The sequence below is a fragment of the Balaenoptera ricei genome, chromosome 5, assembly GCF_028023285.1.
Source record: "Balaenoptera ricei isolate mBalRic1 chromosome 5, mBalRic1.hap2, whole genome shotgun sequence".
In the NCBI taxonomy this organism is placed as follows: domain Eukaryota; kingdom Metazoa; phylum Chordata; class Mammalia; order Artiodactyla; family Balaenopteridae; genus Balaenoptera; species Balaenoptera ricei.
In genome coordinates, this window is record NC_082643.1 from 18,480,631 (window position 1) to 18,506,744 (window position 26,114).

Here is a 26,114-nt window from a genome sequence, read left to right on the forward strand (position 1 = left end):
ATGAAGGCTCAGACCAGCACAATGGTTGTACAGATGGATTAATGAGGGCAGATGTGAAAAAAATTGAGATGTAACGTCCAAAGATGCTGGTGATGGGAGAGAAGGTTGCCAAGATTCTGGCTCAGCCAGAAAAAAAATGCGCCTGAACGTAAGACAGCAAAGCCAGTTCCTTACACAACGCTAAACTGCCTAGGCTTGCCTTGTAACCTTGTTCACACAGCCTCAAAAACCCTGAGCAACATAATGTTAAAATGAAATGCAAATGCTAAAGCTACCCTACCACAGTTTTCTCTCTCCCACAAATCAATGAATCTTTCAACAAATCTAAACAAGACAGATCTCAACAACTCAATATTCTCAGTTTGCCGTGACCTCTTCAGTTATGTCACCCAATAATACAATTGAAAATGAAGTTATTAAGAGTTCTGAGTGACACGGGAAGTTTGCCTTTCATCTTTAGAGATGGTGTTCAAATTGCAGATCCTTTCTAGGATTGAAAATCTGTGAAATCACATCTGGTCCCCATTTATTTCGATGTTCATCACTTCGATGAACAGAATTAAAAATGACTGGTAGTCACCCTTTGAGAGGATATGATAAATAAATGGAAAGGAATCATTTTGGTTACAGCAGTTATACCGCCCTGTACCACTACCCCTAAAGATTAACTTTTCATGAAATATATCACAAATAGAAAATAGAACAGTGCCTAGCCTCTCCTGTATGTCAAGAATTCCCATGCACATAACTAAAAATGATCACAGTAAAAATTACTTACAACTTATATTCATGTCATACCCTCTAGTTTGCAAAGCTCTAACTTTTTTCAGTTACCTTGAAAGCACAAGCAGGCAAATATGCACTTGACTATCAAGATTTTTCACAAGGGCCCTACATGAGCCAACAAAGGAAAACTGTCTGGGACCAAAGTCTGGATTACAGTACATAAAGTTTCCCTATCTGAGAGTGCTGTGACCCAGATTTCAAATAGTCAAATACTGTCAACTGACACATACATATGTGCACTTTTTTTTTTCCTTTTTTGAGTAACTGTATTCTTTGCAATAATACCAATTCATTAAATGCGGTTTAATCTGTATGTGATTATAACGTGTTTGTTATAAAAGCAGTCCACAGACAGGAGGGGAAAAAATCTGTGTGGATGCTTTGTCCCAATTTGAATTTTTAAAAATATATAGTCACCACTCTCTTATCTTACTAGACATACCCTAACTCACTGCGAAACAGAAAGGCCCTAGAACACAAAGGAGGGCTCTGTGGTTCTGGAAGGGACACGCAAAACGGCATCAGAGCCTCTGCAGGTGGAGGTCAGAACAAAGATGGAGAGAAGTAAGGGACTAAAGGGGTTATAAACCCAACTGGGAGGAGTGGGAGAAGAGACAAAAGATGCCCAATCTTTGGAAAGTCCTGTAGGCCTGAGCTAGAACGGATCACAGAAGTCAGGACGACAGCACTGAGGCCTTCCTCCACAGCCAGGCTTGCTGAGCTTTCAGGGAGAGGGGTAAAAGGAGTCCACAGCAGAGAGAAAGCCAAGTAAAACAGGCATTTCCCATCACCCCAAATCTCCGCTGTCAGGCCCCACTCCCGAACCAGCACATCTTTCCACATCAGAGAAGTGGGAACAAATTAGTTCACGTTGGGCTAATGGTTTACAGCTACTAAGCACTCTCACATTTTCTTATTGAGTCATTCATGCATTCAAAACAATTTCTGGAATGCCTTCTAAGAGCCAGGCCCTGTCAAGACCTGGAACGAAACCCCATTCAGGTGCTGTCCCACAAGGACCTCAAAGACCAGTGGAAACGGGCCCCCTAACCGAATTGGCACCAAAGACAACCACTGTGGCAAGCACCCCATGGAGGTGCAATTCCACCAGCCTAATCCCTACACAAGGGAGGGATTTACTGCCTGCTGTCTTCATCTTCTCACCATTGTTTAAAATGGTTCCAAGGGTGGACCTAGCTAGACAGAACACAATCCACATGATTTGATAGCTTGTAAAACTCACAATAGCCAGCTTGTATTTTAACCATTTAAACCCACCTTTGATGTATCCTTTTAAAAACAAACAATTTGCTGTGAATCAAAGACAATGAGGTAAAAAACAGCATGTTAAAAGGGAAAAAAAGAGACTACAAAACAAAACAGATTGCCCAGAACCACTCAAACTGAGAAAGGCAGAGTGCCAGGCTGGAACTCTGTGGCTAAGAGCATCCCACAGCCCTCCTCTATGTACGCCATCCAACTGGCCAGAAGCAAGATATATAAGCTCTTTCTTTTCAGTATTATAGTAGATTTTGGTGTATTTTTAATGGTTTTGAAAATGTTTCTGGAAAAGAGCTTTAAGGAATTTACGCTGAAGACAAAACAGCTAAATGGAATATAGCTAAATGATGGGGCGGGGTGGGGGTAGAGGAAGATTACCAAAGAGATCTCAAAGGTTGTAATTCTAGAACCAGCTCTTGTAAGAACAATTACAGCAACACTAGCAGCAGCTACCCAGGCCCCGAGATAAGTGCTTTGCACTCACGGCCTCTGCTTTTTACAACTTTTAATGGTAGATACCACACCTTTGGTAGAAGGTAGACAGAAATGGTGGACACATCACTGAAAGCAGAGGTAAGTGCAAAGTTACAGTCAGAAAACATAAATAAGCTCACAACCTGGGGCCAGCTCCCAAGCCCCTATTCCCAGTGAACCCAGTGACACCTGCATACACCACAGACTGCATCACAGCAGAGGACCCCTGAACTTAGGGAACCCGAATTTTATAACGGACATCATATATGCCTATCCCTTTGCTCCATACAAGTATGGCTGGGGAACAGACTGTGGATGAGAGGTGAGAAATAGGCAAGGTCCCTATAATGGAGTTTAGCTTTAATCCTGACCAAATTACGAGCCATTTAAGAATTTAAAGCAGGCAATGTGACACAATCAGATTTACCACTGGAGAACTCTCCCCGCAGGAGAATGGAGTGTTGGGGAAGGAAAGGAGTACTGCAGTCCTGCAAGTAAAAAATGCTGATGGCCTGAACCAAGGCAGGGAAAGGCGGTGGAGAGGAGGATAAGAGAAAACACTGACTGAGTTAAGACTAAGCAGGTATTACTGCTGACAGTAATATTCAGGGTCCGAGATTTCAACCTACTAGTAAGCTAACAAGTCAGCCTACCACCGTTTCACAGATGCTGGCAGGACTTGTGCAATTCCTGGGTCAAAGGCAAAGACTGGTTTATTACTCACAGCAATACAGTAGCCATAGTATCAGCATCTGCACCAGTTCCCCGAGCAACGATTCCCACAGGACCATGCAGAGGGATCACACCGTGAACTGCACTGCAAGAGAGGACCCTTGAACTTAGGGAGCCCAAATATTTTTCTTCACGTGTGTCTATCTTCCAAGGCTTTTCACTCTACAAATATCCTTGAAAAGGTGGTCCAGAACAAAGGCAGTCAGTACCTCAGCTTGCAAGATATACAGAAACATGAGAGATTTATGGAGAACTGTTTTCCAACATACTCACTTTGCCTGTGAGGATTAACTGAGACTCAAAAAGCTTAAGATGAGTCAGGGTAACATAGCTAGAAGGTAACAGAAGTGAGATTCAAACCCAGACCTTATGACGCCAAGTCCCACTACCCTTCATTATTCAAAATCCTATTACGGAAAACATACGGGCTTCTGCTAGGGGAAGGGGGTATGGGGGTGATAAATAGGTCCTCCAGGTTTTCCTGGAGGTTGTCAGCTCACATGGGAAGGGAAAAGGGACATACTAGTGGCTGGTAATTCTGCCTAGCTATAAGGATATAGGTTCTCCTTGGGTCATAGGGCTCAAAACTCGAATGACAGAACAGAACTAGGCTGCTAAAGGAGACAGCAGTGGTGCATCTCTATGTGGCGGTACAGTTCTACTCCAAGTCTTTCGTTAGCCCCTTCCTAAATCCACCCGGCAAAATTTTAAATTTTAAGTGAGAATGCATTCAGAATGGTGAAGAAACGTTTATATGTGAATACTTGGCCTTTATTTCCTAAAACTACTTACAGAGGTATGCCATAAAATAACATTCCATATAAAAATGATCTCTCTTCATCTGTGCATTTAAACTAGCTAACACTTCACATACATAATTAAAAGAAAGTAAAGTAACTGTATTAAGAAACTGAAAAGAATTTGGTTAGCAGCCTCTTCATTTTGATAACAAACATACCGGATTCAAGAATCAAAGGTAGGGGCTTCCCTGGCGGTGCAACGGTTAAGAATCCACGTGCCAATGCAGGGGACACGGGTTCGAGACCTGGTCCCGGAAGGTCCCACATGCCGCGGAGCAACTAAGCCCGTGCGCCACAACTACTGAGCCTGTGCTCTAGAGCCCGTGAGCCACAGCTACTGAAGTCCGTGAGCCTAGAGCCCCTGCTCCGCGACAAGAGAAGCCACCGCAATGAAAAGCCCGCGCACCACAACAAAGAGTAACCCCCGCTCGCCGCAACTAGAGAAAGCCCGCACGCAGCAACGAAGACCCAACGCAGCCAAAAATAAATAAATAAATAAACTTTTTTAAAAAAGAATCAAAGGTAACTGCAGACAATTACTTTTTAAATGGGGTTCATTATTTTGAACATGAGTGATCGAGTTCATTTATTAACATAAAAGTGAACAAATGACTTGCTTGGCTTCAAGGGGACAGTAACAGAGGTTCAGCACTTGCAGGTCTTTTGGTCTCCCTGGGCTCAATGGAGACCAGCTGGACTGCGGACACTATTCTGACGTTTCTTAGCTCAGTCTGCAAGGTCCCAAGGCCTCTGAGCAGTCCTTGTCAGGCGGGGGGACCCTCTCGCTTGGCAGGGAGCTCCCAGCTCCACATGAAAAGCCTCCACCCTCACCACCATCACCACCAGGTTTCTCCACCAGGATTGAAAGGCACAGGTGATACTTATCACACTAACAGAAAGTCTGAATCCACTCAGCTTAAGGATAAAATGTATAGGTCACTTTATAGGCCACTTATTTTTTTTTTAACATCTTTATTGGAGTATAATTGCTTTACAATGGTGTGTTAGTTTCTGCTGTATAACAAAGTGAATCAGCTATACACATACATATATTCCCATATCCCCTCCCTCTTGCGTCTCCCTCCCACCCTCCCTATCCCACCCCTCTAGGTGGTCGCAAAGCACCGAGCTGATCTCCCTGTGCTATGCGGCTGCTTCCCACTAGCTATCTATTTTACATTTGGTAGTGTGTATATGTCCATGCCACTCTCTCACTTTGTCCCAGCTTACCCTTCCCCCTCCCCGTGTCCTCAAGTCCATTCTCTACGTCTGCATCTTTATTCCTGTCCTGCCCCTAGGTTCATCAGAACCATTTTTTTTTTTTAGATTCCATATATGTGTGTTAGCATACAGTATGTGTTCTCTTTCTGACTTACTTCACTCTGTATGACAGACTCTAGGTCCATCCACCTCACTACAAATAACTCAATTTCATTTCTTTTTATGGCTGAGTAATATTCCATTGTATATATGTGCCACATCTTCTTTATCCATTCATCTGTTGATGGACACTTAGGTTGCTTCCATGTCCTGGCGATTGTAAATAGAGCTGCAATGAACATTGTGGTACATGACTCTTTTTGAATTATGGTTTTCTCAGGGTATATGCCCAGTAGTGGGATTGCTGGGTCATATGGTAGTTCAATTTCTAGTTTTTTAAGGAACCTCCATACTGTTCACCATACTGGCTGTATCAATTTACATTCCCACCAACAGTGCAAGAGGGTTCCCTTTTCTCCACACCCTCTCCAGCATTTATTGTTGGTAGATTTTTTGATGACGGCCATTCTGACTGGTGTGAGGTGATACCTCACTGTAGTTTTGATTTGCATTTCTCTAATGATTAGTGATGTTGAGCATCCTTTCATGTGTTTGTTGGCAATCTGTATATCTTCTTTGGAGAACTGTCTATTTAGGTCTTCTGCCCATTTTGGGATTGGGTTGTTTGTTTTTTTGATATTGAGCTGCATGAGCTGCTTGTATATTTTGGAGATTAATCCTTTGTCACTTGCTTTGTTTGCAAATATTTTCTCCCATTCTGAGGGTTGTCTTTTCGTCTTGTTTATGGTTTCCTTTGCTGTGCAAAAGCTTTCAAGTTTCATTAGGTCCCATTTGTTTATTTTTGTTTTTATTTCCACTTCTCTAGGAGGTGGGTCAAAGAGGATCTTGCTGTGATTTATGTCATAGAGTGTTCTGCCTATGTTTTCCTCTAAGAGTTTGATAGTGTCTGGCCTTAAATTTAGGTCTTTAATCCATCTAGAGTTTATTTTTGTGTATGGTGTTAGGGAGTGTTCTAATTTCATTCTTTTACATGTAGCTGTCCAGTTTTCCCAGCACCACTTATTGAAGAGACTGTCTTTTCTCCATTGTGTATTCTTGCGGCTTTTATCAAAAATAAGGTGGCCATATGTGCATGGGTTTATCTCTGGGCTTTCTATCCTGTAGGCCACTTATTTAAACCTTTGGATGGCTGCCCAATGCCCACAAGCTGCCACATTGCACAATCCAGGGAGCAAGCACTATGCACGTCCCGGGGAGTTATACAGTTCACAACCTGTGTAGCTATGTGTGGCGGCAACCCTCAGGGATAGGGGAGCACTCCCACAGAAATTCCCCCTCAAAATCCACTTCCTGACCCATGAATTTTTTTACCTAATCCGTGAATCCCCAGATTTCAGCAGTCATCATGGATCTCAATTGATGGCTGCAGGAAGTTAATCATTTTCACATATCATTAAGTGAATGAAAAATATTATTTAGAATTTGGTTCTCACTGCCAGTAAGATTCACACTGGAAACACCAGGAGTGGGGCTCCAACATCTCATGTATTTGAGCCCTGAGAGCCCTCTCTCCATCAAGAATCTTAATGTCAGGCCTAATCACCACACAGACATATTAGTCTTTTGATGGGGGAAGAACTAAATACCTACTGCAGATAACCAGTAAATACACTTTTACAGATACATTTTAAAAAACACATACACACAAAAATTATTATTCTGAACAAATGTCCTTACTTGGCTCTCATCAGCTGCACGACTGTTCATTATAAACGCTTCTCTACATTGCCTACACCAGCTTGGAGGTGATCTCAGTGTCATTCTCCAAGAGGCTGGTTAACTGACCGCTTGAAACCAATTCATTGCACAAGTATCAAAAAGCACCCAGAAAGTCTCTTCCCCAGTCCAGTTCAACAGGGCCAGGCTTCTCCTCCTCAGCTCCAGCCCACTGCCTTGGCCTGGACTTTGCCGCCTCTCTTCTTTCAGGGCCAGACATCTGACGATCTCTGCATCTTGCCCTGTCTGCGCCCTCTGGGGCTGCCCCGGCTCCCAGTATTCTGTGCTCTCCGCCACTGCCACCAAAAATTCTGGACCCTGTTGCTCAGCACTCTCAAAATCAGCCCCTCACGTGCGTCAGCTCTGCCTCTTACCTCAATCAGGATGCAACAATTCTTGGTAAGGCTCTGTTGGCCTCCTTGGTTCCCTGGAGTCGCACTGACCAGAGGCACAGCTGTGAAGTGCCTGAGAAGCCCTCGTCAGGTCTTAGACATCTGAGAAGGAAGCTCTGCAGAGCCACCCACTGTCGCCTTCCTAAACACATTCTCTGTAGGTGAGGCCCAGGTGATTATGTTCTAAACAGGACACATCTGAACACATTTAGCAGGCTATGTATTCAACTTATATACAGTACACCTGTGTCCGGTCTCGATTTGCTTTTACCCTCCTTCCAGGGTAATGCATCGGCCTCAGTACTGTTTCACGGAAGCTGGCAGAAGACACAAGACTCCTGGGTCACAGACAAAGGACAGTCTTAGCAGCAGCACAGCGGACAGCATGGGCGCCATGCTTGTCAGTTCTCCTCACCCCAAAGTCCAACGGCGGTGGCACTGAGGGGCCCAGATGCAAGCTGCACGCGCTGCTTTATGTTTGTGGCACAGCTGTGGAACCTGTGCTTTGGGGACCTGCTGCTTTATAACAAGTGTAGGTGAGGTTGCTCTTTGCTCTTTGCCCCAGGGAGAGACATTACCTCATCCTTCAAGGTTGCTCGCCACAAACACAACCCTAAGAAATGGCCCAAGTGAAGAGCGTTTTCCGCCCACCCAGCAAGACATGGCGAAGCACAAGAGACCCACTGAGGAGTGTCTCTGAGCGACCTGTGTACATTCCTCAATTTACACGACTGTCCTTAATGGGGTTCCTGGTCCCAGAAACTCCTCCACATGAGCCCCCCTACACTCTTCATGTCATGGGTTACAAAAGCAGCAGCATTACGCCCCTCATTGGAAAGGTACTTTGAAACACTCCAGAGTTTAATTGTTCAACAGCACAGTCTGGGATCCCCCCAAGCATATCCTTCCCTCAATATAGTGGCCCAATACCACCTCTGCTTCTCCTCTCCCTTTCTGTTTCACCTCCCCCACTTTTTGAAACGTTTCTATATTTAGAAAGGCACAAGAGGGGCTTCCCTGGTGGCGCAGTGGTTGAGAGTCTGCCTGCCAATGCAGGGGACACGGGTTCGAGCCCTGGTCTGGGAGGATCCCACATGCCACGGAGCAGCTGGGCCCGTGAGCCACAATTACTGAGCCTGCGCGTCTGGAGCCCGTGCTCCGCAACAGGGGGGGCCGCGATGGTGAGGGGCCCGCGCACCGCAATGAGGAGTGGTCCCCACTTGCCACAACTAGAGAAAGCCCTTGCACAGAAACGAAGACTCAACACAGTCATAAATAAATAAATAAATAAGAAATGCACAAGAAATCAAAACATAAACTATATATATACATATACATAAATATACACACATTTACATATATACACACATATATACACATACACACACACACACACACACACACACACATATATAGTGAACAAGATAGAAGCTAGTCTCAATCTGGGCAAAACTTTAGTTCCAGAAATCTTCATCTATATAGCTGAAGGAAGAGAAACCACTTAACGATAGTTCAGAAAATGAAAAACCGAGACAAAAATCCACTTGAAAAATACACTCTGAAAAGAACTAACTTCAGGGAGGGAAGCTGCTTTCTTTTACTATAATGTCAATGATTTTTCAGACTTATATTTTTTTATTTCCCAAACAGTGAAAAGCAATTTAAAATGCCAGATTCCTTAAAGGTCAGCAGCCAATAAAACACCATTTGTAACAAAAACTTGTAAGCATCTAAATATAAATTCAGTTAGAAAATGTGTAATTACAATCAGAATAAATTATATATTAATAAATTAAACTTTATAAACATACCTACTTGTGTACAACAAATTTTTGCAGAGGGGCCCAGATGAATGCTAACCTTGTTACTAAACGGAGAAAATTAATATAGATGGCCAACAGGAACATGAAAACATGTTCAATATCGCTAATTAGAGAAATGCAAATCAAAACTACAATGAGGTATCACCTCACACCGGTCAGAATGGCCATCATCAAAAAGTCTACAAATAATAAATGCTAGAGAGGGCGTGGAGAAAAGGGAACCCTCCTATACTGTTGGTGGGAATGTAAATTGGTACAGCTACTATGGAGAATAGTGCGGAGGTTCCTTAGAAAACTAAAAATAGAATTACCATATGATCCTGCAATCCTACTCCTGGGCATATATCCAGAGAAAACTCTCAATTCAAAAAGATACACGCACGCCAATGTTCACTGCAGCATCATTTACAATAGCCAACACTTGGAAGAAACCTACGTGTCCATCAACAGATGAATGGATAAAGAAAACGTGGTATTTATATATGATGGAATATTACTCAGCAACAAAAGAGAATGCCATTTGCAGCAACATGGATGGACCTCGAGATTATCACACTAAGTGAAGTAAGTCAAAGACAAATATCATATGCTATCACTTATATGTGGAATCTAAAAAAATGATGTAAATGAACTTATTTACAAAACAGAAATAGACTCACAGACATAGAAAACAAACTCATGGTTACCAAAGGGAATGGCAAGGAGGGGGGAGGATAAATTAGGATTCTGGGGTTAACAGATACTGACTACTATATATAAAACAGATAACAAGGACCTACTGTACAGCACAAGGAATTGTATTCAATATCTTGTAATAACCTATAATGGAAAAAAAATCTGAAAAAGGATAGATATATATCAAGATATGTATAACTGAATCACCTTGTTGTACACCTGAAACTAACATTGTAAATTAATTATACTTCAATTAAAAAATGGTTATTAAAAAAAGAAAATTACTTTAGATTCAACTAACCTATTTCAATTAATAATTACTGGGTACCTGCTATATTTTAGGTATTTTTCCAGGCATATTTCTATTACTAGAATTATTATTTATAATAATAATAATTATTATTATTATTATTGTAACTGTAATATTCTGCATATACTACCATTAAAAAAAAAAAAACAGGTAGGTTCGTGGCCTCAAAATGACCCTCTAGGCAAGACACGAGAAATGCTGGCATTTGTGATAAAGAAACAGAGGGCTGATCAGGTCATGCCAGCAATGGACATGGTGAACAGCTGCAGCTAAACGTGAGAAGAAATCAGGGTCCAGGAGGCAGGGGAATGGAGCAGCTGCCCCAGCTAGAAAACTAAACTCTCAGATAGACCTAGTTGCCGAAGGAAAGTGTGGAGACGCAATCTCCTCCAGTAGGTGCAATCTCCTCCAGTAGGTGAAGCACCAAAGGAAACAAAGTTTGACGTAAGAGAAAAGTGCTATTATACAGACAGCGCTTCCCTAATAAGGAAAGTTGAGGCTCCTGGACTCCGGTAACACCTTTCCCGGCTGATACTGACTCAAAAGCCTGCACCTGTCCCAAGCACTCAGCTATTCCACACCTGATTCCAAGGTCAGCAGTCACGGAGCACTCACCCCGCTCAGGCTTGGCACATGCGTCATTGCACTGAATCTTTACAGTTATCCTAGAGATAGGCTTACTGTTACCCACTTTTTGCCCAAAAGAAACAGTCCAGAATGATGACATAACTGTCCATGGTCACGCAGCTTGGAAGTGCCAAGGCCAAAATTTGAACCCACGTAGTCTCACTCTTAACCACTATCTTAAACACTGCAATATTCTCTACCTAACTTGGCTGGGGTGGAGGTGTGGGGATAAAGAGCAAATGTACCGGGTTTTTTTTCTTTTTAAATGTCACCTCATACTATCTGGAGTACATCAGTGCAAACCAAATAACAAATACCATGGGTATCTGCTTTCAGTAATAAAAAACCCAAATAGGACACGTGAATTCGTAGGTTAAGTTCATCACCACAGAATCTTCCAACACCTAATAGTTTGTTTAAATGAAATATGAACAATATTAGAGATGACAAAGAATTTCAGATAATACCTATGCCATCAAGATTAATCTATTCAATATGCAACTTCACGTGCAATATAATTGGAAGCCTTTGCATCTCTGCTAACTTAAAAGCCACATATGGAATCCATATGAAGCAGGAGTTTTCAAGTCTGCTCATTCCAAAGGCAAGAGTAATGCATAATAAATAACCTGAATACTTACTTAACATAAGCAAGTTGATGTTAATCAAAATGACTGCGCCAAAGCTGTTTAGTAGAACCAAATGCGGTCAAAGCACTGGGACTTGGAAACTTGGGCAATTCAGCCAGCACACAGCCTACTAGGCCAAATGCCGACTTCATCGTCGTTCAACGCGTAAATGGTACACAGATACCTTTTCCACCGTCCTCAGCACGACATCAAATCCTCCAGGACACCCGCCGTCCCCTCTGCACGCTCTTCCCACGCAGCGAGGCTGGGAACCGCGGAGGCCACGGAGACGCGCGGAGCCCAAAGAGACGCTCTGCGCCCAGAACACCAGCTGTGGCTGCTTTATAAATTGGGGGCTTTGCGGAAAAGTGGATGAAAAAAAAAAAAAAAAAAAGGATTCCACTATTAAGAGGGGAAAAAAGGTGAGGAAGTGGGGTAAAAACTAGAAGCCTAACTGATTTTTGAGGTCCGTTTCAACATATGTTTTGAGATTATATAATCAAGAATGCAAAAGACCAATTAAAGGATGGTTCCAATAATTAAGCACGAAAAGACTTGCCAAAGAACACTCAGTTAAATATTTGCACAGCCATTCCTGGTCAAAATAATTCCAACCTTCTGTGCTTTCATCAGCAGGTTAACGTTGTTAAAGAGTAAGAAAGAGATTTAGTTACCCCCAAAGCAAAAAGCCCTATCTTCACTGTTCTGGAATTAAATTCACAGGAAAAGGGGGGCGGGGGGAAGGATGGGATTCAATACCAAGGATATTTGAAATTTAAAAACTGCATTCTGAAAGGTTCTTAGCAATAATTAATGATCTGTTGGTGCCTCCAGCTAGGCTCTAGTAATTTCATAATTCAAAAGAGTTTATTTTCTAGTCTTCATCTAAGAACCAAAAAAGCAAGAATAGTGTTTTTTCCTGCTTATGTCTTAGGTACTAAGACTGATCTCTGGTTTTTATTTTTAACTTACAAAAAGTTTCATTTAGTTTGCATATTTATAGGATAATGTAATAAGGAAATTTTAATCTTTTATCACAAATAAAATTGTTTGGAGGGCATATGGTCATTTAGGTAGTTTTTCTTTCTTTATCCAAAGAAAAGCATATGTCTACTCATAAAAACAAAAATCCAAGGATATAAATCAATATTTAATATGCATGAGGGATATACACTGATAATATATATTTTAAATATCCAAGGATATATGTTAATTTTAAATGGAATGTATGTATTTCACAAAATATAAAAGATATTTCAGTCCTCTTTTTAGTGAAACCAATCCTTTTATTTCTAAAATATTGACTCTTTATCTTAAAGAAAGATGAATGAGTAAAACATTATTTTCAAACTTTCATGCAATTGTTTCAGACCCTCACTGGAGAGCAACTTTAAAACTCGCAAAGCATACAGTAAGAATATTAGGGATTATTAAGTCTTTGCAGACTTGCAAAAACCTTAAATGCCACATATCATCCAGCCACCTCTTCATTCAATTTATTCTTTCAAAAACCCCAACAGACAAAGCTAAAAAGAACTGGTACCAAAAAAACACTACTTTCCATAGGATTCCAGTTATGAGATTAGAAAAAAAATACTAAGTAGAACTTCTCACATGAGTTCCCATGTGGGCAGTTGCTATCCATCCTTGAATAAGCAGGCACCAACAACGAAACAGGTGTTCAGAAAGTTCCAACTACATTTTTCTAAGTAAAGGTCATGCTGAAGAACATTTAAAGCTAAGAGCCTGGGTTTTGGGGGGTTTTGTTTTTCAGTTACTTAACAGTATAACTCCTTCCTTTAAAAGTACAGGGTTTTTCAAATGCCTAAAGCAGATTTATTGATTTTTTTTTTCGTTGTGTGAAATTGATGTTTATTCACAAGGTATTTGTTCTGTATGTTGAAACACTTATTCTAATTGTTGTCCTGAGGGGGGAAATACTGGTACAAGTCAGAAGAAATGCTTAAAAGCTAGTGATGGAAAAGCACATTTTTCCTTTACAAAGTTAAGTAACTGCGGTTTGCTAAATTTGAATCCTTGTGACTACCACTGAAACTCTAAAATGGGCTGTTTGTTTGTTTGTTTTGGGGTGTTTGTTCACTGCTCTCAGAGCACTTGACTGAGTCTCTACTTTTAATATAATTGAACTGAAAGTTATTGGAATATGGTGAATTTCTTTTCCTTAAAAAAAAAAAGGTATATTAATGTTGCTGTATTGTTTTTACAATAAAAAAGTATAAAGAAAGTACCCTATTCTAAAAAATGCATCAAATAAATGGATTCATTCCAAATTGAACATAATCAATAGTAACTTGAAGGAAGAGGAGATGGGGGGAGTAGAGGAAGAAACCCACTGAGAGAGATTTCCTAAGTATTTCAGGTTGACTTTCTGTTCGCCTGAAATCCAATTTTTCAAAGCATTTTCCCTTTTATACCTAAGATGTAATTACTCACTGGGCCTGGGGGTAGCAATTTTTCAGAAATTGGGGGTACCCCTCTTTTTTCCCAATAGGAAACAGAACCTGGAGTAGGCAAGAATTTGAACACATCCCCCCAATCATTTTACCTCTAGAGATTCGCCCATCTTGCTAATAGGTTTCAGCTTATAAATGCATGTCTTCCTGCAAATTACTTAAAAGCAGTGTTCCCCAAAGTGAGATTCCCTGGTGACCTGGGGTGCCAGAGGAGACAATTTTAGAATACAGCATTAAATAACCTTAAATAAGAAAGTCATTTCCTTTTCAATTCTCTTTTAATCCTCTGGTCTAGTCAAGGAGAAAGTCTCCATTTGATCCCAGGATGTTGAATGCTTTGTACACTTGTTAACTTCCACTGTAACAAAGGAAAATAAGCCTCCGAGTCAGGCCTGCCAGCAGGCACCAAGAGCTACCTAGAAGTTAACAAGCCATATTATTGTCATTGTATGTATTTGAATAGTGATATTTTTCAAGTTTCCTTTTTAAATAAATGCATTTAAGGTTTAAAAACGGAGTCGATTTAAAGGGAAAGAATACGTTTGATATGGTCTAGATCCTTGAAACTGAAAATGAGATCAGTGGACCAGGAATACCAGCCTCACCTGGGAGCGTGTTAAGGTACCGGATCTTCGGCCCCTCTCACACCTACCGAATCAGAATCTGCATTTTAAACGAGATTCCCACGTGACTTAAATTTTACAAAACTCTGGGGTGGCATAAAAGTTTGTCCAGAACCATGCAGGCAGTTTGCAAATGACTGAGCTTTGAGATTCGCTGCTTTGGCTAATCAGGTGGCCATCCTTCAGACACTCAGCGAAACCAGCTAGCAGAGGGCTGGGGACGAGGAGGAAACTCCCCACAGGGAGTCACAAAGCATCAGTGGATCGTGAGGTCAGTGAGTGGACCTAAAGTGGCAGCGTTGGGGATGCTACAGTAAGCCAACATGACTTTAAATACGCTCCTATAATGTCCTATCATGCCACACAAATCATCTTTTTTACTAATGAATACTACAGTAAAAATTCTACCTAACCCTCCCCTTTATCCCTCCTCTCCCCCTTCAAGGGCTGGGGCTTTCTGCACATCTTCAGCATGGGAATGAGTGCCAAGCCTCCTTGGACCTACTGAATTAGCATGTCCTGGCCTTTTCTCCCAGAGCTGAGCCCCGTTAGAGAGAGAATCATGCTTTGGAAATAGGGCAGCCCAGGTCTTCCGCGTCAGGTGACAGTACTGGAGCACAGCTCAGGGCATCCCAATAACGCTTCGAAGGAGAAGCCAGGCGGTCACTCATTCCCAAGATGGGTGGCCCAGTTAGTCAATGATCCAGGTAGTTCAGGCCAAAATCCTACTCCTTCATCAGTTGGAAAGACATCCAAGGGGAAAGCCTGAATTATCTGTGTTGCTGACTCACTGTTCACCTTCACAGACTAAAGAATGTGTCGGAAATACAGAGGAAAACAATGACCAAAATATACAGGACTTATGACGCCATAAAAGCTAAATATATATACTTACAGCCATCTAGGTATTTCCAAAATATCCAGATTTAACAGATTTTAATAAACTGTTTCTATTTCTCCCAGGTGTTAGGCCTAATACCAGAGTCCAACATCAGAAACTCAACTTCCCAGTACAAAACACCAATATGAGACAGTTTCATTTTGCAAAGAAAATGAAGAAGAGTGAAGCTAACGGGTAAAGAAAAATGGTAAAATTAACAACAAACAATAGACATGAATTCATGGTCTGGTATCCATGATAAGAATTACATGCTATTCATTACAATGAAAAGAACATTGTGAACATTTGTTAGATCTTTTTTTTTCCTTTAGTTATTTTGGGAATGTACTTATGTAGGCAGAACATTACAGAGAACAAAAAATATATGTTACAGTGTAAGATTACTGTAATGGTTCTGAAAGAAGTCAAGAAAAAAACCACCAAATGAAATTATGGGTGTTGAGGAGAATAGAGTAATAATTGCTAATACCTATTGATTATTCCAAGCATTTTATACATATTAACTCCTCTAATCCTCATGACTCTGAGGTAGATGTTGGGTCTTAATATTACTGATAACAACATTAATACTACTGCTAAGAATGCCATTTTGCAGCTGGGGAGACATAACCTTAAGGTGAGTAAGTAGCCTGTCTGAGATCACAAGCCTGCGAATGGAGCTGGGTAAAAATCCAGACATACTCAAAATCCAAACTCCTTAACACCAGACTTCTGCCTGCCTACCACCGGAGCACCAGAATGCCCAACTCAGCATAAACCTTTTATCACTCTCTAATACTAGACCCTATAAAGAATTTTCCTTAAACGTCAGTGGCTGTGGAATCTTCACAAGTTAAGGGACTGAGCTATATTGATAGGACTGTACCTTAAAACAGGAAAACTGAGTTTGGGCATTAAATGCTTCAGGAGTAATTAGAACTACTTACTTGGCAGAATTAAGTTTTAAGGCTGCTTTGGGGGAAATATTAACAGTTGGGGGAAATTTTTGTTGGAAGCAAAACATTATACTTTGAGAAATGCTTAAGTCAAGTATTCCTCTTTTATTAGGATGACTTAAGTACAAAGCATTAAAATAGCTGGCCTGAATATTTATTAGAGCAACAGCTGTTCCCTCCAGATTTTTAGAAATTCGGGACTAAGTGCCAACTATAATTTAGAAAGAAATTTTTCAACAAGTAAAAAGAGCCCTATGTCTTGCAATACTTATCCAAATAGTAAATAGTAGCTGGAAGAGGTATAGAACATCACTATGCCTTTTCAATGAGAAGAGCCAAAATGTTTGGCCAAACACTCCCAAATACTATTGATATTTTGTTATTGAGGTTGGTGATTACATTACTTAAAAATTATACCTTACATTTCATAATTAACAATCCTTTATGTACAGACAGATAATACCGTAGTGCTAACCACAGGGTATGTATGCCATTCTGGGTATGTTTGTTTAGGAGTGCTTATAACTATGCCCCAGTAAAACATCTCAGAGAAATCGTTTAGATTTTTATTCAAAATTTTATTTCTTTCAAAAGATTTCCACTTTAGGTGCCTAGCCATAATTGAATACCTAATTTTTTTGTTTCTAAAGGAGGTAGATGAAAAGGAAGACATCAGGGGAAAAAATGAAAAACTTTATTGTGCACACTCTGAATGTTCTACATTGAAACTTTTCTTTGTAAGGAAAACTGACAAATATCAGGTTTGAGTCTCCTGTGTTTGCTTTACTGTCAGCTCTCTGTGACAGTGCTGCAAACTTGGATACGAGAGAAGAAATGTCCCTGCTTGGCATGACAGCAGAGGGAAGTCAACGGAACTGCCACAGAGGTGCAGAAAGCAACTCCCCTTCTCCCCACCCCCAGATCAAGATACTCAGGGCTGGGGGCACGGAAGGAAGCCTCTGGAAACAGCCTGCAAGGAAGGGCACCTTGGACAGGGAGGCTGGTTTGTGGAGGGGAGGACCGTTCACTGTCTTGCATCTGTGGTTAGACCCAGCCCACTGTGCTGAAGTGTGCAGGACAGCAAGGGCAAAGGAACAAATGTCTATTTCTTCAATGTTCCTGTCGAATAAATAACTAGCTCCTATCCCTATACGATGCTAATTTTCAGCCTACTAATTGCAGCACAAGAGGTTCTCTTTAGCAGAGATTTTCTCATTTTGTTTTTAGGGCTTTCAGGTTTAAAAATAAACTGGCATTTTTGGATTAATAAAAAAAATTCCATGAGGGATAAAATAGGCCACATTATTTTTTTCTCATAAGCAAAGAACACTAGCTTCATGTGCTGGTGAAATCAGTCACCATTTGGTCATAGCCCTGTACCACCCACTCCCAGCTCCCCCTCCAGAGAGTAATGGCAAGAGATGCCACATCTTGCCAAGAAAAACAAGCTAGAGCTTCTCCACCTCAGCTGGGCATCAAAATCACCTGCAGGGATTAAAAACAAAAAAAGCCAAAAAAATCCCCACTAAGTCCAGGGCCCCATCCCGGACCTACAGAATCAGATTCCCTGGACCTACAGAATCAGACTCCCTGGTGGACCTACAGAATGAGTCCAGGGCCCCATCCCGGACCTACAGAATCAGAATCAGACTGAAATTTCCTAACAATTCACTGATTATGCTGCTGTGTCTATAAAGGCACCTGAAATACCAACTAATCCTACAGAAGTCACCCCTGATCAGGGAGAGGGACGTCCTACGCATGAAGAAAAACCCATAGGAGAAAAACCCATATGAGGAATAATTTTTTCTAAACATGCCTTGACCTTCAAGATTTAAAATTATCTGAAGGCTAGAATGGTGGTTTTCAATTGTTTGTTTAAGCAGTAGACCCCTTTTTGCAAGCAAAACCCTTCAGGATATCTCAAAATATCAAACCTACTGGCTGAGCTTCTCCAGGGGAAAGAGGGCAGAAACCCACTCAGGCCCCGGTACACCTCAAGGAAGCCTAGTGCAGCTGGTAGCATGGTTTGAAAACCACCGGGTCAGAATAAGACATTTAAATGGAATAAATATGTAGTATTAAACCTAAATTCAAATAATTAACTGGAGGGTTCGGGCTTCTGATTAGCACTTAGTCTAGGGAGATGGGTGTAACAGAAGTTCACGTGAAAAAGAGGTGAAGGTTTCATTTCACTAGAAATGCAACTTGAGCCAACTATGTTCTCTGGCTGCCAGGAAAAGCATGTGCAGTTTAGCCTGGGTTAATAACTACTATTTGTACCGAGAGATTTACCTTGTAGAAAGCACCTTCATATGCATGATCTCATTTAATACTGGATAACAGCTCTGCAAGCTATTGGAATTATTTTCGCCATATTTTAGATGAGCAACTGAGAAAATAATGTGTGAGAGTAACTTACTCAAAGATGAATCCAGGCTTCTGCCTCCTGGGCTAGAGACTTAAGGGGGAGTTTGAGAATAACAACCCACCGCTCTCTGGATGGTAGGAATGGTGTGTGAAAAACGTGTTTCATTCTGGTCGCTACATTAATGGAGGTGTGTCCAAATGGGACCATAGGCAGAGTACCTTAATCAGGGCAAAGAACAATCTGGAAATAGTGTATGAAGAAGACATGGAAAAACCACGAGCCTTTAAAGATGGAAAGCAGAGGGTTTAGGAATGACATCATGGCTATTTTTAAAGAACGAAGGTCTGTGCACAGGGAGATAAGTCTTATATTGTATCGTATAAGAGTAACCTAGGCCCTTCCCCTTCTCCTTCCTGAAAAATTCAGTCCTAAAGTGGGGACAAGGGAAGGTAAGCCTTTGTCCAGGAACAGGTATGGGGAGGGATGTGGAAGCCCAGAGCAGGGTATCAGAGAAAGGTGTTCACGGTGGGAAGTAGGTTGTGGCACGGCATGCTGGAGCAAAAGCCGTTAAGGAGGGCAACCATGGGAGGGCAGGGGCAGCAGTGGAAGACTGCCTACGTAAGGGGAGACTTAATCAAATAAGTAAATCGTTAACAACAATGGGAGCTAGGATTCTCACTGTCAAAGAAGGTAGTTATAAATATGGAAAAGGAAAAACCTAAAATAAACCCTGTCGTGTCAGAGAGGGATTTGAGATACCAGTGTGAACTCGTGGTTTTCCAAATATGTAGCTGGATATAGAAATGCAGATGTAAACGTGTGTATGTGTACATATGTGTATATACATACACATATCCCATAGTCCTGTCCACTCAGAGGCCCCAGGGGTGGTGATAGCCTCAAAGCAATGAGCACACTTAGCAACCAGATCTTGGCTTCTAAATATCATTCTCTGTGCAAAGGAACCAGGGCTCATTGGGGACAATGGCTGATACAAAAGATGAGCTTGGAACATGTTGTTCTGCCAGAAAGCGAAGAAGGGCTCAAAGAGTGATGGGAGTTAAAGGGCATGAAAAGACTGCCAAACCTGGAACTAATGGGAACATCAAAGTAAGTAATGAGAGTAACAGTTTAATTAAAACATACTGGAAAAAAAGAGACCAAAAGTTCTTACTGATATTAATTAATTAATTACTTAATCAATCAAAATTCTGATGAGGAATGGGCTTTTTAACACATAATTTCACAATAACTTGCCACAAAATATGTATAAATTACAAAAGGGAAAAGAGTCATACTTTACGGTGGAGAAATTCGGCAGACAACACTTTAATCAAGTAACCATCATCAGCAACGGAACAAACACAAACAGAAATCAGTGCCACTTGATGGATGCAATGAGAGGACCGCAGCACCCTTTCTGTAATTCTCCTGCCAAAGATGCACAGCCTGAATCTAAGAATGAAAAAATGGCAGACCAACACAAATTGAGGGACATTCTACAAAATAACTAGTTTAAAATCTTCCGAAGTGTCAAGACACTGACAGTGAAAGACTGAAAGAGACTAAAAAGATCCAACTAAATACAATGTGTCTTCTGAACGGAATTTCTTTGCTTTAGAAGACATGATTGGAACAACCGGAAACTTGAATGAGATCTAAGATTTAGATGGTGGTAATTTATCAGTGGTAATTTCCTGGCTTTGATGGCTATACTGTGGTTATCTAGGAGAACATCCTAGAACATATACACTTAAGTATCGGTGTTATAGCCATCATGCTGGCAACTTTTTCTCAGATGATTCAGGATAAAAACAAATTGTACTACTTGCAATTTCTCTGCAGGTATGAGACAGTTTCAAAATAAAATTAAAAATCAACAACAGTATATTAGGAAGATGGAAGTTCCAAGGGAAAACTACACCTAGTTTGCAGGAAAGATGAAACTCTCAAATGATTAAAGTGGTCCCCAAACAGATCCATCCTAAGGAGGGTTGGAAGGATGTTAGAGAGAAAACGCCTCACTGAATAGTAAGTTAGAGGAGATGATGCCTATGTACTCTCCAATGATTTCATAATTCATTCATTCAACAAACATTTATTAAACACCTACTGTTTCAGACAATATGCTAGACACTGAGCTTATGAAAATAACTGAGAGACAGTCCCTGCAGTTGGAGACCTTATATTCTAGTGAAGGACGGTGATTCAGAAGCCTGCAGTTAGAATTTTAAGACAGGCATCAGTGTTACATATAGAAAGAAGCATGTGACTCAAGAACACTTTAATAACACTTTAATAACAATCTTTAATACTCCATTTTTCATTTATGAATTTTCAGTAGACTACACAATAGTTTATTATTCTATCATACTCTTAACATTTTCATCCTAACTTTTGTGTGCTTGCGGGTGGTGTTAGACATATGCAAAAACTTTATCACTTTTCAATTATGAACAGATGTAAATGACTTACTTGATGTTTTATTTTAGAATAACAAGCATCTTCTAAAATAAGATTCAAATGAGAAGCTAGGGCTATAGTTATTGAAAGAGACTTAACACTCCAAAAGTGAACCCTGTTACGTTCTTCAAAAGTCACTCCACGTCTCTGTTCTCCAATTTCTACATCTGTCACAAAGATGTCATAATATGCTTGTAAGACGCTTTGAGATGCTTAGAAGAAAGACGTCGTAATTATAAAGCTCTGTTAAAATACAGGTTACTGTCACCTTTTGCCAGGGACTAACGATTACTGTGGACATACTAAGTAAGACAGAGTGATCCATCTAAATGAGCTCACCTCGGCAATTTTATGGTGGGTGAAACATTATTTGGTTTTCCAACTTTTCCCCTTGGCTTTATTTCAATCTTCCAGGCATATCATCAAGTGAGAATGCTTCAGTGCCTTCTCACTGACCCAGGAGTGAGAGGCCAGAGCAAGCAAGTCAGTATTCAATTACTTTCCCCACTTAGGTCTATACACCCTTCTTACACTCTTCCCATTTGACACTTTCATAACCATATTTAGCTTTCTTCCTACCATCTCCTTGTAATTCAAAAGGCAGTTTAGACTCCCATATGGTTGCCATCGAAGCTAACAGATGTCTAGCAAATTAAAACAAAAATTATGACTTATAAACTGCTGATGTATCATCATTCCAGAACATCTTACAATTTATAGTGAATCTTAAGATAAGACTTCCTACTTATGGCCCCGGCAAGGTTCCCTAAATCTCTCTCCTCTCTGAATTTAAACCCTGTGGAAACAAATGAGATGCAACATTCTGCCATCAAACCTGGGTAAACCTCCACTTAAAGATACAATGTAATATTTGCAAGCACATCAAAGAGAAATTTGGCCTCAAGGATCCAAGGCTTTCTAATCTTTGTATAGCAAAGAGAAGAGAAAAATGACTTGGTTCTCCCAAGTTATTCAAGGCTTCCACTGATACATAGTGCTTTTTTCAAATACATGACGATCCAATCTATGGAATCCATTCGCCTCATCTCCTTGGCAGATATTAAGAGGAGCATCATTACCTGGTAGTAATGATGCCAAAGTACCAGGCTAAGGTATTCTAGAAGTTTTATAGCCAGGATGGAACTAGTATAAAATCTGGAGACAATGACACAGACCATATTCACCATTTGTTAAATACTGAGACACTGTGCTGGGTAATATCTTATCTGATTGCATCCTTGAATCTACAACTCTATTGGATAATGTTATCTTTCCTTTATAAATGAAATTAAGGCTCAGTGCAGAAGACTGTATTTTCCAAAGATGGCCACAACCCACACGACCCTGACACTTGTCTGACAAAAGAGAGAATTTCCTTCTTCAGCACTTTGAAATTGAGCAGGCTCCACTCGAGCTTAAACCAGTGGAATAGATGAAACTGACACTGGGCCAGTTCCGGGAGTAGCCTTCACTGGCTGGAAGTTTCTTCTGCCAGTCTCAGAGACAGGAAGAAGCCACGTTTAGGTGCTCTAGCCAACAAATCTGGCTGAGCTCTCAGCAAGCATCAACTGCCAGTCATGTGAGGGTACCATCTTGGGTATCCCCCTGCAGCGAGCCTTCAGTTAACTCCAGCCCAGCCAGCCACATCTCACTGCAAATGCATGGGCGATTCCAAGTGCAAATCACCCAGGTGAGCCTGGTCAAATCACAGAACTGTCAGATATAATAAAGTTTTATTTTAAACCACTAAGCTTTGGGGTTTTTTGTTACGTAGCAAAAACAAATTTACAGAATTTGTAATAGCAATAACAAATTTACAGAAGCAGGCTGCCCATTCCTGACCCCAGTTCTTCAGTCAATAACATCTTAGTCTGAGTTACTGTGATCAAGTGTCATGACTACCTTCCTGCTGATCAACACTATAGAAACCAGGGTACTAAAAACTCAGAGATTCCAATATGGGGTAATTTTGAAGCAGACAACAGGATAGGAAAGGTATGAGGGCGTATATGAGTGGAAGGCTTTAGGCACAGAAAGGAGGGACAAGGTGTGTACAAAGCAGAGTAAGAGAAGGGCCGTTGTAACAGAGGCCCTTCTACATAACAATTCTGCCTAGGGCAGCTGGTTTAGTTCCACAGCCTACATCTCTTTTCAGGCTTCCCATAAAACTTCCCCCAAGAGAGGAAGACCTTCAGAATGAGACAAGACATGACTCTCTTCTGGAACTCTCTATGCAAGCACTCTGCAATTCTTTGAAGCTCTCCACAATTCCAGAGGTTTTGCTACAACCTAATCCACAGAAAATACTCAATGTGCCTCTGTACACTACAAAATTACACCAAACTGTCAGGGAAACGAGCCCAAATCCCTTCATTTCTTTTCCACCTCCTGCTATGAAACTGCAGAGAAAGCCCCTGGGTACTTTTTGTTGCCTAGTAGCTGAAATGTGCAACTTTTGGAAGTGTCCAAGTAGAATCAAGAGGCTTGGACTCACTACGCCAACAAGATCCAGTCTCAATTCGGTAGTCCTTGACTCTCAAAGTCATGAAAGTTTCAAATTCAGATAAAATCAAAACGCCTCACCCAGAAATGTGACTTTTAAACATTTCCAACAAGGGTTGAAAAAAAGGAAGCAAGGAAAGAAAATAATTTCTCCTTCCTATATTTGTAGCAGTGTTTGACTGCAGGGAGGGGGGTGACTGCTGACAGGAATCATGTCCAATCCCTGGCAAATATGGCCTGTGAAAGACTAGATCTGATATTTATTCATGTGTCCCCCCTCATCATCAGTCCTGAGGCCAGATGACATGCTGACACAGAAAGTGGTCTCCAATCCCTTCCATCTCCTTTTGCAAAACATGCATGAGCAGTGCAAGGTACTCCTATAGAAAACAGAAAATAAAAATAAAATAGCCTAGTAAATGTGTGGCAGAAAAAAGAAGAATATAAAGAGCTATATTGACAACTATTCTCATCGATGTATAGGTTTACATCGTATGGCCAAAATTAAAGGAGAATCAAAATAAATATACCCTGTGTTCAGACTGTCGTGGATTATTATTGATCCCACCACTGGATTATTGTTTATCTCACACTGAACCTACACTGAACAGCAACTTGGAGAACCACCCCCACCCCAGACAACCACCATCTTTACTTTCCATGGGGGGAAGAATGGGGGGCAGGAGGAGTGCCCAGTAAGGAAAAGGATGGGATGGGACGGGATGGGACGGGATGGGATGGAAAGGAAAAATAACACGGTCTTTGAACCAACGTTTTCCTCTTGCCCTAGTGAACTCTTTGTCTGGTTGCTGAACATGTTTGTGAGATCAAGGAAAAGAATTCAAACAAAACAAAAGAGTAGGCAACCCAGCCTAATTACAATAGGTGCCCAGCACATTGTAGTGCCAGCAGAGCATGGTTTGAATCTTTCCTTCAAGCATTTGCTCTCCCGGTAGCCCCATAAAACATGTCTCGTACACCTTCTCCTCTGCATTTCTCCAAGGTTTCCCCAAAACGGCCCGCTCTATGTCACTCCTCAAAAAGGAGGACGTGAGGCACGAACACACTGAAACATATGTTGATGGTGACTTCTTATTATCCTGACAATAATACAGAGAGAGAAATAAATCCCTCCACCCCACACGCCCACTGGTCAGTCCATTACGCAAAAGGAGCGCTTTCCAGATGAAGGCGAAGAGCGTGCAGGAAGCGTTATTTACGTGCACATTACAGAACGATATACCACCGCATCTGCATCCTACACAAAGCCCGAGATGGTGCAAGAAGATACACGCTGAACATGGCACAGACCAGCCGCGGCAACACGGAGCCAAGCCCTCGTCCAATCAGATCCTTGTTAGAAGGTGGACCTCAGGGTCGGGTCTGCCCGATTAGCCTTCCCTGTTATGACACCACGCTCAGCCCAACATCCATATCCCACCGGGAGCAAATCTCATTCGAGTGGTTGTTCATCTCTCAAACTGCCGAGCCCTTTCTTTCATCTGCATCCACGCTATTCCTCCCTTAAAAAGCCACCCCAAGGCCTGGGTGCCCCCTTTCCGGCTCGGTTTTTCTTTTTACCTCTTCGCGTTCCTATAAAGGATTAAATGTCTATCTCTCCAACGCGCAGGCTGAAAAGGCGGAAGGCAGATGCCTCTCCGTGCTCCGACAAGCGCCCGAGGGGCTGCGAAAAGTAAAGGCAGAGAGCAACGTGGGGGAAATCGTCGCGAATCGATCGGCCACGATAGCCGAAATCCCAGAAGCGCTCCAACTTACCCAAAATATGACATTGAAGCCAAATATGAAATATTTGATGCAACAACTGACTTCAGGACCCTTGTAATGCTTCCCGGACATCCTCTGGGTTCATGAAGACACTTGCCCCGGCAGCCCGAGTTTGGAGCCCCGGAGCACCGTTGCTCGGAGCAGCACGTTGGGGAGCTGGGGCTCAGGGACGCCGCTTGGGGGCCGCGGCGCAGCGCAGCGGCCGGGGCTGAGCAGCGCAGGGACCGACCTGCGGAGAGCGGCTCCCGCACCTCCAGCCCCTCGCGCGCCGAGGCCGCCGGAGCCGGGGTGGCCGCGAGCGGGCGGGGAAGCGCGTGCTGCAAGCCCCGAGCTTCGCTGGAGCTGGCCCCGAGCACAAGGCGAGCTCCCAAGCCCGTCCGCCAGACGATCTGTCCGTCGGTCAGTCTCCGGGCAAACGCGGCCGCGGCAGATGCTGGAGGAGACGCTCCTCGCCCGCCTGCCGGCTCGCGAGCT

The 26,114-nt window shown here is 41.9% G+C and overlaps 1 protein-coding gene across 1 annotated transcript in view; it reads right to left on the minus strand.

Moving 5' to 3' along the window:
* TSPAN5 (tetraspanin 5) overlaps nt 1-26,114 on the minus strand; it is a 170,789-nt gene extending 144,675 nt beyond the window's left edge. The window contains exon 1 of the mRNA XM_059922455.1: nt 25,632-26,114. Within this exon, the coding sequence (XP_059778438.1) occupies nt 25,632-25,712 (81 nt within the window). The 5' untranslated portion in view covers nt 25,713-26,114. The remainder of the gene's footprint in view (nt 1-25,631) is intronic.